This window comes from Platichthys flesus, chromosome 21, assembly GCF_949316205.1.
Source record: "Platichthys flesus chromosome 21, fPlaFle2.1, whole genome shotgun sequence".
Taxonomy (NCBI): domain Eukaryota; kingdom Metazoa; phylum Chordata; class Actinopteri; order Pleuronectiformes; family Pleuronectidae; genus Platichthys; species Platichthys flesus.
Genome location: NC_084965.1, coordinates 5,640,763 through 5,657,381, shown reverse-complemented (window position 1 = coordinate 5,657,381; position 16,619 = coordinate 5,640,763). Strand labels below are relative to the sequence as shown.

At 43.4% G+C, this 16,619-nt stretch overlaps 2 protein-coding genes across 6 annotated transcripts in view; one reads left to right on the top strand and one right to left on the bottom strand.

The window, feature by feature from the left end:
• The first annotated feature begins 230 nt into the window (after window positions 1–230).
• nsun6 (NOP2/Sun RNA methyltransferase 6) lies at window positions 231–5,365 on the top strand. 2 transcript variants are annotated; one of them, XM_062379911.1, is made up of 12 exons: window positions 231–266; window positions 725–829; window positions 990–1,145; window positions 1,253–1,350; window positions 1,734–1,840; window positions 2,001–2,154; window positions 2,279–2,360; window positions 2,493–2,612; window positions 2,888–3,032; window positions 3,123–3,268; window positions 4,759–4,884; window positions 4,982–5,365. In XM_062379911.1, the coding sequence occupies exons 2-12, from the start codon at window positions 755–757 to the stop codon at window positions 5,159–5,161; spliced, it is 1,389 nt and encodes a 462-aa protein (XP_062235895.1). In that variant the 5' UTR covers window positions 231–266; window positions 725–754; the 3' UTR covers window positions 5,162–5,365. The 2 variants fall into 2 exon arrangements, with proteins under 2 accessions (XP_062235895.1, XP_062235894.1); XM_062379910.1 differs by lacking the exon at window positions 231–266 and having other exon boundaries at window positions 688–829; window positions 1,256–1,350.
• A 1,709-nt stretch (window positions 5,366–7,074) lies between these two features.
• cacnb2a (calcium channel, voltage-dependent, beta 2a) overlaps window positions 7,075–16,619 on the bottom strand; it is a 53,985-nt gene continuing 44,440 nt past the window's right edge. For all 4 annotated transcript variants that reach the window (XM_062379834.1, XM_062379836.1, XM_062379835.1 and 1 more), the window contains 7 exons: window positions 15,577–15,657; window positions 15,384–15,442; window positions 14,204–14,313; window positions 13,200–13,351; window positions 12,319–12,414; window positions 11,509–11,691; window positions 7,075–10,077 (listed from right to left, as the gene is read on the bottom strand). In XM_062379834.1, the coding sequence (XP_062235818.1) occupies window positions 9,319–10,077; window positions 11,509–11,691; window positions 12,319–12,414; window positions 13,200–13,351; window positions 14,204–14,313; window positions 15,384–15,442; window positions 15,577–15,657 (1,440 nt within the window). In that variant the 3' untranslated portion in view covers window positions 7,075–9,318. The remainder of the gene's footprint in view (window positions 10,078–11,508; window positions 11,692–12,318; window positions 12,415–13,199; window positions 13,352–14,203; window positions 14,314–15,383; window positions 15,443–15,576; window positions 15,658–16,619) is intronic.

Sequence of the window (16,619 nt, the reverse complement as noted above, 5' to 3'; positions counted from 1 at the left end):
GTATAAAGAGAACATTGTACTCTAAAGCCCTAAATTATATTTGTTTATAAGAATAAAAGTGGAAATATGATAAATCGATAACTATATAAAAAGGAATCTCGTGTTTGTCTAATCATTTGTGGGTTTTATTAGCTCTAAAACAAATTGTTCACCTCCTTTAAATAAATTAAACTTCTACCAACACACGAACCAACTGGTGTCACGTGACCAGACTGTTGTCATGTGACGTATGCGGAAGTAGTAGCACCGGCCATGAGCAGCGAAACGTGAGTCTGTGAAGTCTTTTTTAAATTGATTGAATTCTATAGTTTAACTAAGAACAGCTCGTTAATTAAAGGCTCAACATATTAAATATATATTATACGTAGATGTAGTCATGTACACAGACTGACCCTTTGATTTAAAACCTGACAGTCGTTCTATTTAAGTTTCTTTGTTAAAAATAAACATAAGGAGAAGAATTAAGAATATAATTTATAGTGAAATCAGGCAAAAAGCAAGATTAGTTCTTTATATATCTGTTTTCTCGTTGAGCTTTTTAACTGCTTCCATTAGACTCCACTCATTTTAATAGTCATCCACTTTCTTGTATGTTATTGCTCAGTAATTATCCATTTTATATCTTTTGTATATAGATATATAATGAATCATGAACCAAGGCCACATCCCTCGGTTTTATATTTTGTTTTATTTTCTTGAAAATTGGCTGTTCTTCTTTGAACAGATTGAAAAGTTTTGTCGGGAGCTGCAGAAAATGTCAGTTTTTACGAGAATCTCTCTGAAGCCTGAAGTGGCCGAGCATCTACAGAGCGTCTTCCTGAACGTGGAGGTGAGAGTTCATATGTGTTTCTTAGAGGTAATCGCTCTCTGTAATTTTATCTAAGATGTCTGTTTTAGTGATATTGTCCTTATTTTGTAAGATAAATCTTTCCACCATGTTTAAAATCCCTGGTCAGTTAGTCATCTCATTCTGTCTCTGTTGTGTTCAGGTGTTGGCTGCAGTGGGTCACCAGGAGGCTGAGAGTCGTTTTCACCGGCTGCTCACATGTCTCACACACCCGCCCTCGTACACATGTGTTCGGGCCAGCACTCATCTGGCCTCCCTGGAGGAGATCAGACACAAGTTGGGAGAAGCGCTGACGAAGGTGAGTCTTCTTTTCTCGCAGCAGAAATTAAACGAACGAAAGCTGGAGGCTGTGATCAGTAGAGTCGTGATCATTTATAATCCATCACTCATGTGTTGGTATTGAAGCAGCAGATGTGCAGCTCGTCGGCCGAGGACGTCTCCCTTCGGATCGTCCCTCACCCGAGAATTCCAGATGTTCTTCTGCTTCCTGTCGATGGCCCAAGGTATGATGGGAAGGCTGGAACAGAGTCACACTCCTCCGCTCTGTGGAGAACACACTTTAATTAGAATGTCTGTCCAACCACAGGGCTGATGTCACATAAGGCCAAACCCACGTGGAATGACCACAGAACAAATGAGGACACATTTTAAACGCTGATATGATTTTAAACTAGTTTATTTTTTCTTGTTTTGGTGCAAAGTAGAAGTAAACGTTTAAAAAGGTTGTGAATAATTACCCATTTGTACCAACACATTATGTCCTATTATCTCCGGAGTCCATCCCTGCTGTGCATGAAGCCTGAAGACGTCTGTACTCAGTCACAGTTCAAGGATTCAAAGTGAGATTGATCCAGTTTGTGACTCCACTTCTCTCTTGTGCTCTTAGGCCCGTGAAGCAGCTCAGCTCAGAGGTGGTGGTCGGCGCTCAGTGCGGTAACGCCGTGCTGCGAGGGGCTCATGTGTTCGCCCCGGGGATCATCGCCAGCCCCAAGTGTAAGAGACAGAGGCCCATGTCATAAGAAGCTGTATGTGTGTGTTGAGTCCACAGTTTATCAGTGAACAACACAGCCCTTTCACTTTGTTTGTTGGTTTTACCTCAGAGAGCTGGTTGTGTAACACGAGAGCCGCCCCCGTGATGTTTTTGTGCCGACAGACATGAAGGCTGGAGATGTGGTTTCTGTCTTCTCTGACTTGGAGGGAAGGTGCACCCGAGGAGCCACGAGTTTCCAGGGGAAGAAGGTGTTTGTGGGAAATGGAGTCGCTGAACTGGGCCGTTCCAGCATCTTCTGCACAGATAAACCTGCAAAGTTAGTGAACTTAGATGTAAATGTATGAATCGGCAAACGATTAAAAACAAGACAAATGCACCTCTGACGTCTACCAGTCTCCCCCCCCCCCCCTGGTCAAACAGTCTGCCTTCTGTGTTGTTAGAGGTGTTGGTGTTCGGATGGTGGATCCACTTTACCAGAGTCCTTCGTTCGATGGTGTTCTTCCCAACCTGGCGTTCCTACAGGTGTTGGTTCTATTAAAATCTACATGACAGTTATCAGATGCATGCTCTACCCTGTGTCTCTCAGCATGCCAAGTAGTTTATCTGATAAATGCTAATGTCAGTCCCCAAAGTAAACTGACTTGATGTCTGCAGAACCTCCCGTCTGTGGTGGTGGGACACGTGCTCGGGCCTCGTCCTGGAGAACGCATCCTGGATATGTGCGCCGCACCTGGAGGGAAGACCTGTCACATCGCTGCCCTCATGGGGGATCAGGCACGACTTTTATTCATGAGCAGTCTGCTGCAGATGTTTGCTGCTCTTGGGATCGTAGTTAATATTCAGAGGTTTCAAGGTTTTCTTCAGATTTCTCCAAATCCCTGTAACATTCTGAGAATCCAGTCGTAGTGTGATTTACAGAATTGTACGTCCACATCTTACAGGGAAACTCCACGTATTTTACACTTATATCATTTGAGAGAAGTTGTGTAAAAATGTTAACATGTCTTATAAAGATTATATCAAAGTCTAAGAATCTCTCTCTCATGCAGGGAGAGGTCGTGGCCTTGGACAGGATCCGAAATAAGATCGACCGAATTCATCAAAATGCCCTAATGCTGCAATTGCGCAGCATCAAAGCTTTTTGCTTCAACAGCACTCAGGCTGTGAGCAGTGACCCGGCGCACGGCACCGAAGGTAGCGAGCTGCTTTTATAGATTTATCTGTTTATTGATCCCAGCCACCCGGCAGACTGCTAACACCTCTGTGTTTCTGTTCATGTTGCAGGACCGCCCTTCCCTCCTGAGAGTTTCGACCGGGTTCTGTTGGACGCTCCCTGCAGCAGCCTCGGGCAGAGGCCCAACATGGCGTCCACCTGGAGCCTCAAGGAGATTTGCTCGTACCAGCCTCTGCAGCGCAAGTTGTTTCACGCTGTAGGTTTTACCCGCTCGCTGATCCAACACCACTGACATGTTTAACCTACGTTTGTTAACAGTTTGGGTGTCACATCATATTGATAATAACCCACTTGGGTCAGTAGGTGGCAGCGTCTGACAGTATTTTATCCTTCTACAGTTTAGTTCACATTTTAAAAGGAAAATCTATCTCAATATGATATGCTGTTTTTTAATAGAAACATAACTTTAACACCAAGTTACACATTATGTTTTTAAATGACTGAGGAACTTTGACCTCTGAAAGAAACCAGTCAGAAAAGTGGCTCCATAACTTTTTGAGGATATGCTATATGAAAATATTAGCTTCCATTTTCCTGTCTGCCTTTTAAAACAAATACACATGAATGTAGTTTAGGAGGGAAGCACGTGGAGTTTTTGGTTTAAGCATGACTTATGGATGGATTACTATCAGGGAGATCAGAGTCAAGTGCGAAGGAAATCATTTATAATTTATCCCAGTGACACAATGAGCTTCATCCACTGACAGCTCCTCAAGGTCACTCAACATGCAGGCTGAAGAACAAGGCTCCTGTTTGTTAGACTTGTCAGTGCTCTTACACAACACAACCAGACAAGTAAATCTGCAATAATGCTTCTGCAGTAAAAATGTTTGACCATCTGAGGGCAGCAGAAACAAGGTGTGATCCCATCATCTCCCTGTATATGATGAACCTGTTGCTTTGCTTTATTTTCACATCAGGAACTTTAGCAACATCTCCATATCGGGTGATGTTTTTACAACCAGATGAATTCAAGCTTAATATTCATTATTGTTCACCAGCTAGTTGATTACGAGGTTTATTGTATGGTAAAGCACTTCCACCTGTTTATCAACCAGCTGCAAAGTGCAAAATACCCCCCCCTGAGGCCGGAGGGCAAAGAACACCCAGCGGGCACTTGATAGTTGGTGTCAGTACTTTTTGTTTTAGGATGGATGGATGTACTGGTTGGTTTTGTAAATCCAGTGTTGGAGAAATTACTCAAACATGGTAACACAGTAACTTTTCTTCTGAATAAAGAGTGACTAGGTTCCTACTTTTTAACATACTGTAAGTATTAAAAGTAAAGGTACTAGTAGGGTGTAGCCTATTCCGTAATACAATGGTCTACAATATTACTTTAGCTCCATTATGAATTGGTGTAAAAGTGAGAAAGAGCAGATACCTGTGCTTTTCAATTAGAGCTTGTTGGAAAATGAGAGCAGTGCACAGCGGGTTTTAAGAGCTAATAAGAAAAACAATGTTGAGTGAAGTGAAATCATTAAGTTGAAAAAGATCAACTGAGCCACAAAGGTTGAGAGGAGCTGCAGATTCAGGTAATAATTCAATATACCTTCATCCCTACAAGTGACTCCATTTACTCATTGTGTTATTTTAAAAACCTCCATTATAGCCGCTGTTATAAAATGTTTGTGTTATGAGCTAAATAGATAAACCGGTCGATGTTGTGTGTGTTTGTGTTTGCAGGCAGTGCAGCTGTTAAAGAGAGGCGGGGTTCTGGTGTACAGCACCTGCACCGTGACTCTAGCAGAGAATGAGGAGCAGGTTGCCTGGGCCCTCGCTACCTTTCCCTGCCTCACGCTTCAGCCTCAGGTAACAGTGTTGTAGCCGCGTGCATGGACTCACAAATACACCTGGAGATGTGAAGCAAACTTCAACCTCTCTTTGCTCTTCTCCTCCTCCTTGGCAGGAGCCTCACATCGGTGCAGGAGGCATGTTGGGAGCCGGCCTGCCACCTGAGCAGCTGCGCCTCCTCCAGAGGTTCAGTCCCGAGCTGATCTGGGACCAGACGGCGACGACAGCTCCCCTCCCAGACAGAGCTGACGGGGACACTATCGGCTTCTTTATTGCCAAGTTCCTGAAAAACTGACCTGAGGGCACAATGCTGGCTCCCGCAGCCGTCGTGTGGGACTGCAGACGGGAACAATGGTGTTTATATTCTGACACACTGTGTGCTTTGACGCGCCCGTGTTGACAGAGACGCTCGCTGCGCTGTTTACAGCATCTGCCTCCAAACAGCTGCTCTCTGAAACTGCGGGCCATATAGGGATAAGCTTTATAAACACCGAGGGCAGGGGAGAGGGGGAGGGTGGTGGTGTGTGTGTGGGGGGGGGGTGGGCACGTGGGGATGGAGCCTGAATGAGTATTGGCAAATGCGGCAGTGCTGGCGTTGCTAGGACAACAGTGACGACACAGCTGCCATGGTGACAGCGGTTCCAGAGGATGTGAGCGCGGATCAGGAAGTAGCAGAACGAGGTCATCAGAGGTATTAACAATTCAGAGTCTTTTAGCAGAGGAGCGGGACGTCTCATTAAAACTTCTGCCGCAGAGACAAGGGATGCTGACGTGTAACCCACAACAATGTGGGCATGAATTTGATTTTGTCACGATAAAAACACAGTTGAAGTAAGTTTTTTGTCCCCTGAAGTCGATCATTCTGAGGAAATGTTGCTCTACATACTCATAATCACTGATGAGGAAACATATTTAGGATTTATAAGCATCATCTGAAGTTCGGACACTCATCACAGGTGGAATAAGTACAAATTTGGAAAAGTCCTGCATTTGTAAACCTACTTAAGAGTTGAGAAGTATAATCAGCAAAATGTACTTTAAAAATTTAAAGTTCAAGTACATGCACTTCAAATTTGTACTTAAGCACAGTACTTGAGTAAGTGTACTTCATTACTTTCTGCTGTAAGAATATTACAAGTGATTAAGTCTCCTACGATGTTACATTTTATACTATTAAAACCGTGTTTTTCTATATTATCATTTTTTATCTGTTTACATCAAAGACTGGACAACGCATCCCATCCTCCTCCTGCAGTGGCACGTCATGTGGTACAGGCACTTGACCAATCACGAGTCAGTCCTGATGCTACACCCGTTTTCATAAAATTACTAATTGACAACAAACTTTTGTAACAAATAAACAGTTGAACACAAACCAATGTGATACCTTTTATGACAGAAACCCTATTTTTAGAAAAATGTATCAGATGTCTGCTTTTGCCTTTGTTAATATCCCACCCATTAACATGGAGGAGGCGGGGTTTACAGCCTATACATTAATGTCCAGTGTCACAGGAGGTGTTTACGTTGTTGACGGTTTTATCGACAAACACATTTATTTACATAGCTGACATAGGGCTATAAACCATTTTATTACATGCATGTTAGAGGGACTTAAAGTGTCACCGCTAATTTATTCAGTGCTAAATGAATTGTGTCCACTAGGTGTGAACGCAGTGATATTTATGGGCTGGAGCCTGCAGTGCGGTGCGGGGCTCACACATCTGGCCCGGTCGTCTGTCGTGCAGCGTCTGTGACCTCAGCTCAATCCCTGAGAATTCCATCAGACTCACCGGGGCACCACTCGGTGCATTTGATCCCATGTCCATTGTATGTAGTGGTCGACTTTAATGCTCCACTCGCAGCAGCACTGACGGCTTAACCCCCCCCCCCCCCTGTTTAACAACATTAAGAATTCTAAGATTAAATCAGCTGCATCTCTGGCAGTGCACGTTTGTTTTGCTTGTTTTGGAGGCGTGTGTGTGTCTGTGTGTGTGTGTGTCAGTGTGTGTGAGGAGGAGCAGCTTCCTATTTTAGACGCATCTCCTCTGTATTGTCATTCATGTGGATGTTGTCATGACGACACTGGAGGCGGGCCGGTGAGTCTACCTCAGTTTTTTTTGTTCGACTTTCAGACGACTATTTTTAGACGCAGCTTTCCCCTCCTCTGTCTGGGTCTTCTGACAAAGCACACGTCAAAAAGGCTTCTTCCCCCCCGAGCGGCAAGTCCTCTTGTTGCCAACTTTATTCTTTTATATTTATGCATTATGTACACACACATGTACACCATTAAAAAACCAGTAGTGCTATCAACGTAGCATAGAAATGGAGTTTTTTTTAGAATTACAATTGTCAGGCAAAAACCAAAGAAGATGAGCAGATGGTGGGTTTGTAAACAGAGGGGGCCTGGACTCAAATTTAGCTGGATACAGATTTTCAACACAAGATATCTGAAAAATGTAGTTTTACAACACAGAGTATTGAGCCGGAAGTTTGGCTGTTGGAAGCTCAAAGCATCAATCACCAACAATTTGCATGAAATACACAATTTGTATTTAACATCTTTCAGACGTGCACAGAAGTCTGGACATTTATCTGGAGGGGCTGCACGTGAGAACGCAAATATCACTTGTGTTCCGAAAGATGACTGAGTGAGCCCGCGTTTGAATACAGCAGGAAACTGTCCCGAAAAATTCACAGCAAACAAGTGATTGATGATGCACAACTGTAAGAATACAAATGTCTCAAGGAAGAAAAATAAGAGTCATACACGTGGAAGACGCTGAATTTCTGTTTATGTCCTGTCAGAATGTTCTGGACATTTTCCTGTTTTCTTTAACGCGTCTGACCCGGACAATCTCCTGCTGCGTTCCTAATATGTGAAAGGCAAACTCCGGACAATGTCCAGTAAACTGGGTCCTGACATTTTCCGGAAACGGCTTCACTCAGCGGCGTGAGAACATAAGAAGAATACTGAAAACTTCTTACTCTCGTTCCATCTGAAACTTTTTGAATTTTGTTTTACAAACAAATCTTTTTTTTTGTGAGGAACACACTGAAGAAAAAGCTTAAGTTGAACATCTGTGTACTACGATGATGATTCGATGACTTCAAGTGGGAGTTGAACAACATCCGTTAGAAAAGGGGCCGGACTCAATAAAAGATGAACCTTCATGGAGTGTTGGTCGCAGCAGACCTACTGGGAGCCGTGTGTCGTATCAAATTGCTTTCCCATTAAACCAAAGTTAACCAGTAAAAGTGCAGAACAACGGGTGTATCAATGTTATAAAATGTTTCTGGACCCATACAAAGAACAGTACTGCATGTTAGAGGAATTTACTGTAGCACTGGCTTTGTTTCGTAAGGCATGACGAAGGAGCACCTCCTCCACGGAGGCTTAAATATGTCGGAGCCAAATGTTGAAAACCAGGGACGCAGAATTTCAAAAAGGGAACTAGGCAAATAACTGATGAACGGTAGAATTAAAGGAGTAGTACGACACTTTGGGAAATAGATAAACAAGATTTACAAGATTTGCTACTGGAGATTAGACGCCGGTATCTGTCTCTTAAAGCTACAGCTACAAGCCTTTAAGTTATTTTACCAAATAGATACTCTAATGTAATTTGATTTAATTAAATTAAATACATTTAAATGTGATCATTTATACCATAGTGGAGTTTATAAGTTTTTTTTGAGAGGTGCTGATTCAACTGCATATACAGAGACGTGTTTGTGTTATTCATCCTGCTCTTAATTACACACACGAGCGGACAAAATAATAGAAAAACCTGTCAGTGTAACACAATACAAATCAACACCACAAACTGCAGCCTCCAAAATAACAACGAACACTTCTCTAACACACTAATCTTAACATTATAACCTTCATGAACACTATTGCAGGATTATACCAGGCTGCATTAGTTTTTTAATTAATTGATTATTAATTAATTTATTTCCCAAATGGTCAAACTATTCCTTTAAAGTAAGGACCTCTGTAAAAACAGCATCAAACCATCTTGGTTAGTCAACTCCTGCAGTCAACCCTAGCAGTAGTCTGAAGGAACATATTCAAGTGGTAGCAAGCAAAAAATAAAATTAAAACAATAAAAAAAAAAATGCTAATCACAGAAAGCACAGCTCAGTACAGAAACCAAATTCTGCTTTTGTGTCATGCTTTATCAAACACAGGTTTAAAATATGCATATTTTAAGAATATTCATGCATATCCACACATAAACAACGTCTATGCATAGATACACACATACATATATATTTATATTTGTATCTATGTAATCAAAATCCTGCCGTTGGAAAAGATGCAACAGCATTTACAAAGGAGGTGTACATAAATAGGATGCTGTGGTCTCAGGGTATAGCAGCACAATGGAGAACAGAACGGTCTGTAAGAGGAGGAGTGGGGAGGAGCCTCAGGAGGGATTTGGTCGGTCACTGGTGGATGTAGGAGTCTCTCACCCACTCCCCTGCATCGCCCCTCTTTTTGGGGGCCACCTCCCCCTCCCGGTCCCTGTCTCTGTCCCGGTCGTAGTAGTGATGGTGGTGGTCGCGGGCCGGCCGGTGGTGGTGGTGAGAGCGCTGCTTGTTACGTTCATTATGGTCCTGTTCGCGCTCTTTGGAGCGGTGGTGTCCCGTGCCGTGAGCAGGCTCCTCGGCGGCCCCGCGGTGATGGTGGTGGTGGTGATGGTGGTTGTGGTCCCGGTGGGGCAGCGGCTCGTAGCGCTGTTGCTGCTGGGGGTGCCCCTCCCCTAGATCCTCGTCCTCCTCATCCTCCTCGTCCTCCTCATCCTCCTCCTCTTCTTGTCGGAGCATCTGAGTGCGTGGCTCAATGTAAGCAGAGTCCTTGCTCTCTCGGCTCTCTCGGCTCTCCCGGCTCTCTCGGCTCTCGGGGGTCTCAGAGTCCAGAGTCTCCTGCCGGGAGAGGCCCCTGCCTCGGCTGCTTTGGTGGTGGTGATGGTGGTTGTGTTGCTCAGTCCTGGTGGAAGACGAACGGTGGTGGACGTGCTGCGCTCTCCTGGTGGACTCTGACCTCAGGGGCCTCTCCTCCTCGTTGCCCTCCCCCTCGACCTCTGCATCAGCATCACCCTGGTCCTGGCTCTGGTGGTGGTGGTGGTGGTGATGATGGTGATCCTCTTTGGAACCCTTTCTCTCCACTAAAGCCTTATCTCCCTTCTGCTCTGCACCGCTTCCCTGAGATGAGTAAAAATCACCAATCAGTGAAGTGACACAACAGAGGAAACACACTGCAACTGCACACACACACACACACACACACACACAAAACTCATGCAGACTAACATTCACATTCTGGTGCCTATGTTAATTACCTTTTTTTACATATGCACTCGCACTCGCACAAAACCGTAAAGCATGAAATGTCAACACACGCCAGTCAGCCATCGATCGGCGGTTGACCGTGGTCCCCGGGGGAAGCAGATTCCAAATGAAAGATCTCACCACACTAGCAATCACACGTCAAGCTCACTCCTGCTCCTCATCAAACTCAGGGTTTTCCTCATTTTCAGTCTTACATTTCCCAGTGAGAAGGCAGAGGGTAGAGAGAGGGTAGAGGGAAGGGATTTTACTGTGTTTGCACACACCATGTTGTTAGGTATTGATTTTAAATCACACCACAAAATGACACATTTTCAAAAAAGACAACTAAAGGTAAAACATTATAGTGAGAAATACATATTGGTTGCAGGTTCCAGATAAACATGTAACCATCTCACTTCCTGTTCACTGTATCTAAAGGTCTGTCCTAATACCCACACGCCTAGTTCTGCTTTACTGTTGATTTGTTGTGTTCTCAAATGGTTAATCATAACTTCATCATGGATCTTTTTCCACTTTTAAACATAGCAAAATAAAATACTAGAGTTAAAAAATACTAAAGTAGGAGTAAAAGTGATTAATTAGAAATACTACACAAAGTACAAGATGTTACACTGATGAGAGTTAATGTACTCATTACCTCCCCCCTGGTGTTTTTATGTGACTCTTTTTAAATGTTGTATAATTTAACTAGAAGCGCGCTTGGAGAGCACATACCTGTGCCAAGGTTAACGCCCAGATCCCGCCATGTTCAATAAATGTCCTCTATCTGCTCGTTTATCTGGATCTACTCTAATTAAATGGGTTCTTCTTTTGCCACAGTTACACTTCCATCAGATCTCGGAGGGAAAGTGGTCATTTATTCATAATCTCGCTAAATAATGAGCAGATAAACAAACAGGGTAGGAGGTAATCACGCCTCGGCTTCTGAACGCTTGTTTTTTTACTGTCTTCTGACTGCGCCTATAGAACTGCAGGTTTGATCCTAATTGTTGTTTACTGTGTGAAAATTAAACGAGACCCACAAAGCCGGAGTGAGTCGTGGATCTGAACAAACCGCAGGACGTCCTCATTAATCACGTGTCCCAGTGAGCGCAGACACACACCTCCACATGTTCAGAGAATACGCCACGTGGACCCCTGAAGTGTGGGCATTGGGACAGACCCTTCATCTCATTTCCTGCCTCCTGTCACTTCCTGTCTACAGGTATCCCCTATCCCCCCCCCCCCCCCCCCCTTCGTCCTCTGTGGCCTCCATTGGCCCCCGAGTCTGCTCAGCACTTGTACCTGCACGCCGGGGACCGGGGCCGGGCTGGAGGGCAGGGCGGCTGTGGGCAGCTTCGTTAGCAGTGGGTTGGGAGGGTTGCAGCTGGTGGGGTGAGTGCTTTTCCAGTAGGCCTCCAGGTAATCGGCCATATGCTCACATGCATCCTCCAGCTGGTTCTCATCAAGAATGATGTCAAACATCTCCTGGGAAAGGAGAGGGTGCAGTCAAAGTAAAAAAGAATAAATGGAAGAGACATGATGAGGTCAATAACAAGATGATGCTGTGGTGGAATAACAGACTCGGATACTGAGCAGTCTAAAGTCACAATAATTGGTTTTTGGTTAGTTTAAAAGCAGAAAAATGGTAAATGCTCTGTATTTATTTAGAAGTACTTCACAACACATGCTTGCCTTTTACACAGAGCATCTATGTGCAGTACTTTCTCCATCATACATCATTCACACACTGCAAAACAGTCAAAGGCAATTCAGGGTTCAATATCTTGCCCAAGGACACTTCGGCACGTGAAATATGGTAAGATAGGGATTATTCCACCGACCTTCAGGAATGTGCAAGCAAGTGATGGCCCTTGTGAAACACTCATTTTAATACCATGGGTGCTTAGATGGGCACAAGTACATTTGTCATTTATTTTCCAAACTAAAACCTAAGCCGATTACAGAAAAACACAAATACAACAGGCAGGAATCACAAAGCTTTTAAAACTAGAAATCAGGCTTTAGATGCGCACAAAACTAAAACCCAGAGCCAAAGTCCTTTCTAAAGAACAGAACTCCAGGGCATTTCAAATCATCCCAGCAGAGACTTACAGGAGTGCACTGAGCCAGTTTGTCAGCAGCCACCATCTGGACATTGAGGTGTTTGGCCTGAGACTTGCCTCGAGACTTGATGAGCCGCTGCAGCACCTGAAGCCAAATAAGGACAAAGGGCCAATGGGTCATATTCAGATGATATATCCAATATGTTCAAATTCATTAGAAAAACTAAAAGACAAATTAGACAAAACAAGACATCGTTCAAGATTAAACCAGTATTTCATCTATATAATATAATAATGTACTCTTTAAATCCTTAATCTGTCAATGGGAAAGTACTTTTCCTTTAAGTAGATACATCTCATAATTCTACTGACAAACGTGTATAGATGCAGTATTTTTACATTGTTATTTTTAAAAAACTTCCTCAACTGCTTATACATGTATATATAAAACTTGTAAAAATACTTATATTATCCCTTAAGCTGTATTTAATATGGCAGGAGGGTGAAATTGAGAAGACAGGTGCCACTATGATTTAAAGCTCGTACCTCACGTCTCTTTTTTCTCTGTTACCAAAATGTATTTTTTCTTTAAATCAATCACTGAATCATGAGCCAGTTTCACACAGGCTGAAGGTCACGGTGATGAATCAGCTCCCTCGTGCGTTCGCTGGCATTCAAACGAGCGGTCACGTCTGACAGGCTGCGTTTAAAGTCACAGCAGCTCGGTTACACAAAAACAATAAGAGCAACAACACGAAGGAGCCAGACTCACTCACAGCTGACTAATACACGAGTGAGAGCAGAGGGAGCATCACGTCAGCTGTCTTTACTCGTCCTCGTTTTCTCTCACATCCACGACATTCTCTAAAGCTCCGTTTGTTCACACATATCACACATACATCACGTTTATCCTCTTCCTCTTTTACGAACCTTGGGGGAGGTGATTTTGACGTACACGACGATGGGGGCGAGGGAAGTCTTCCCCAGCTGTGACGGGTGGTTGATGGTGTCGGCGTCCAGAACCACCAGCTGTAACGTGCGGGCCAGTTCGAAAATCCTCTCAATCTCACTCTGGACTTCGGCTACAGATGAAACCAGAGCAGAGGATTGATGAAGGGTTTATACCTCATTGTATTCTGAGCGGGCCTCATGCACAGTACTGGCGTGGCAACCTAAAAGCTCATCTGGACGACAAGTGAGTCCCACATTCTCATTTTCCTGCAACTGGAAATTTTATTGAAATTGTTGATCATATCTTGAAGAAGGCAAATGTGCAAATGTTCAGGGGGGGAGGGAATGAAGATTTTATAAATCCTTAAAGAACAAAATGGCCTTTTCGGACAGATATATTTAAGATCAAGATTGAAATAACAATGACGTAGCAGTAGCACAAAACGCTACTTACTCTGAGCCCTTATTCACCATTAAAATACTTTGTTTTCGGAGCCAGCACAACATGAAAAACAGACTGAGGTCAAAACATCAAGTAAAAGTGTGGTGGCTTTGTGTAATCATTAAAAATTGATATCTAATACACTTTTCTCCCTCCAGCCTGAGCTTTTCCTGGGATTTCTCCCTCTGCTGCAGCCGCTGACAGATTCTTAAGGAGATACAAAGCGATCATTAGCCCAGTCACCTCTGTTGGACTCAGGAATCTGTTTCTTACTAATCACATCTAAACCCCAATCAACCCCAAACAAATCAAAGCGGTTCTTGAACTTGTTATCTGGCTTTTATGCTCTATCTTTCATTCCGGACTAAACAAACTTGCCAAGGCCGCTCCGGGCCGTCAGGAGTTATCATAACCATTGTCAAGAGTTTCTTTAATCGCTTCCTTCCTTTCCCCTGTTTTTCCTAAAGCTCCCTGAAATCATTATGAATCAAAAGACCAGATGTTCACACGCATATTGGAGATTTCTGAGCCCAAAACGTACCCAAGTTGGAGCGTGTGTTGGAGCGCTCGATGATGGCGTGCTTGCTGGGATTGTTCAGGACCGAGCGCTTGGCAAGAGAGATGTCGGCCGTGACGCGAGTGATCGATATTCTAAGACACAGGACAGGAAACACAGCAAGTTAATAAAGATGATACAGACTTGAGAACAAAGATACAAAATTAAGGAGAAGCAAACACAAAAGTAAAGGTGTAAATCTGTAAACAATATTGTTATCATATGTGGATCCCTGTTCTTTGTACTAAAACATCTAAAGCTCAGTCATGCTGATTGTTGGATTCACACACAGACACAGACGGAGCCTTACTGTCTGTACTCTGCAATCATTTGTGCTCGTCTTCTAAACGTTTATGGATATGGACTGAATAGCGCAGTACCACCGGAAATCTTTAGGGGGCAGTGTAGTCAAAAATTCAAGCGAGAGGAATGTAACACAAGGAAGAAATTTCAAAAATGACCAAACTCTTTGAGGAGAGACTTGTGGTCAGAAACTCCCAGTAAGTACGGGGCAACATCACTCGGGCACACGGACAAACAGTCGCGACACTTTCACATCCTTCTCTTTCACATCCTTCTCCGCCATCGCCCTCTAGTGGATGTATTCCTCTACAACCGTGCCAACATAGGAACACATGGAAGTATTTGGATAGCGACGGTGACATTTTAAACAGACGTATATCTTTAAGTACGTAAAGGCAGCATGATGAGCCTTTCGGTTGAGACCTATCCACGAACCTATATATCTTTTTTTAATTTAGGCCTAAACAAAAGTATTGAATCAGAGCTTAACACCATCATGTTGCATGTGTGAGTTTAACTATGTTTTAAGAACATAGAATAAACAGTATTATCTGCAGCTGCCAATGGTCTGAGTGGATCTTAGTGTTGTTTAACTTAAAGGCTTTTCTGCTGTGGACGGACTCAACATTGAGTGAGGAGAATCCTTCTCTGCTCTAGGGCCCATTATGGCCTATTAAGGACATGGAGAGGTACTATTTAAAGCAGTAGCACACATCTCCAGGCCAAACAAACTTGTTACACACTCCCTTGGCGAGCCTCAGGGGACAGATAAATACCAGCCTATAGAGTCGGAGGGAGACGAGGAATGAGGAAGGAAGCGGGATGAGAGCTTGGGTTTTCAAAAAGGTCACAGTTGACTCACCTTCCCTCGAATCTGTGTTTCAAAAAGTCGAACAGAGCTTTTTGCATCATGTCTGTAACCTGTGGATGTGGAATTAGAGATAAAACAGTTACAGGCAGGCACATTTGTCAATATACAATATAATGGTGTTGTTTATTATTCCAAGATGAACAACAAAGGCAGCGCTGGGGTTTGAAATGCACCGCGGACGAACCTCGTAGCCCTTCAGTGACGGTCCAACCAGAACCACGGGTCGCATGGAAGGCACAACGTCGTACGGAGGAATGTGTTCCGTCTTCAGAGAGCAGGAGAGGAAGAAAAACAGTTGCACTTATTTATGGAGACAGAGTAAACAGTCGCCATTGCAAATCACACGGGGTGGGTCAGAACAACAATGAACAAGACAATTTGAAAGCACCGGAACACTGTGAACCATGAGATGAGACGTCTCAGCCGAACTCTGGATGAAAACCCGAGCAATGATTTGTAATAGATTTGGAATTTTGCTTCCCAAATTCAAGCGTCACCAGGTTTTTTTTTAAATTTTAAAACAGGTTCAAGCAAATGGCAGCGGATCGTTTCTGTCATTTCATGGTTCTGGTGTCACTGGGTAAAAGAGGGAACATGTAACAGGAAAGGTTAGTCAGAGAAGGGAAGATTAGGAGTCTGGTAGGAAAACCTGCTCTCAACAGCTGAGCTCAGTTTGTGTAACAGCATCAGTTTAAATCAAATTGATCATTGTGCTGCTTTTGGCAACACGTTTGCAGTGTTTTTCAAAAAGTAGTCTGAAGGAAAAGGGAAAATTGGGATTTACTGCCAATGAGAAATGAGTCGGACTTAGAATTATGCTTATTTGAATATGAAGGTACAGCCAGCACATTGGTTGATCGATTGATTAGCTTAGCATAATGTTTGGAAACAGGAGGAAACACTTAGTCCGGCTCTGTCTAAAGCTAAAAAAATAACTCTACTGCTGAGCATAACAAAGAGTTGCATTTGTAAAAAGGTCAAACGAGCCATTTCCCCATTTCACAATCATGATGCTAAGCTAAGATAACATAACCAATCCATCTGCTGGTAAATCCCTTTTTACAGTCTTTATGCGAAGCTACGCAAACTGTCTGCTGGCGAATATGGTGTTTGGTTATACGGCATTTACCCTTAACGTCAAACTCTTTGTTAAAATTGGAAATTGGCAACTCAATGCGCAGGAGTTAATATTGTTTTCTGTATTTTTGTGAGTTTTATGGTTTTAGT

What these genes read in the sequence shown, in the direction of transcription:
- nsun6 (XM_062379911.1), top strand. Translation starts at nt 755, where the DNA reads ATGTCAGTTTTTACGAGAATCTCTCTGAAGCCTGAAGTGGCCGAGCAT. An exon ending in GCGTCTTCCTGAACGTGGAG is followed by an intron (nt 830 to 989) that starts GTGAGAGTTCAT and finishes TGTTGTGTTCAG; the next exon opens with GTGTTGGCTGCAGTGGGTCA. An exon ending in CCAACCTGGCGTTCCTACAG is followed by an intron (nt 2,361 to 2,492) that starts GTGTTGGTTCTA and finishes TGATGTCTGCAG; the next exon opens with AACCTCCCGTCTGTGGTGGT.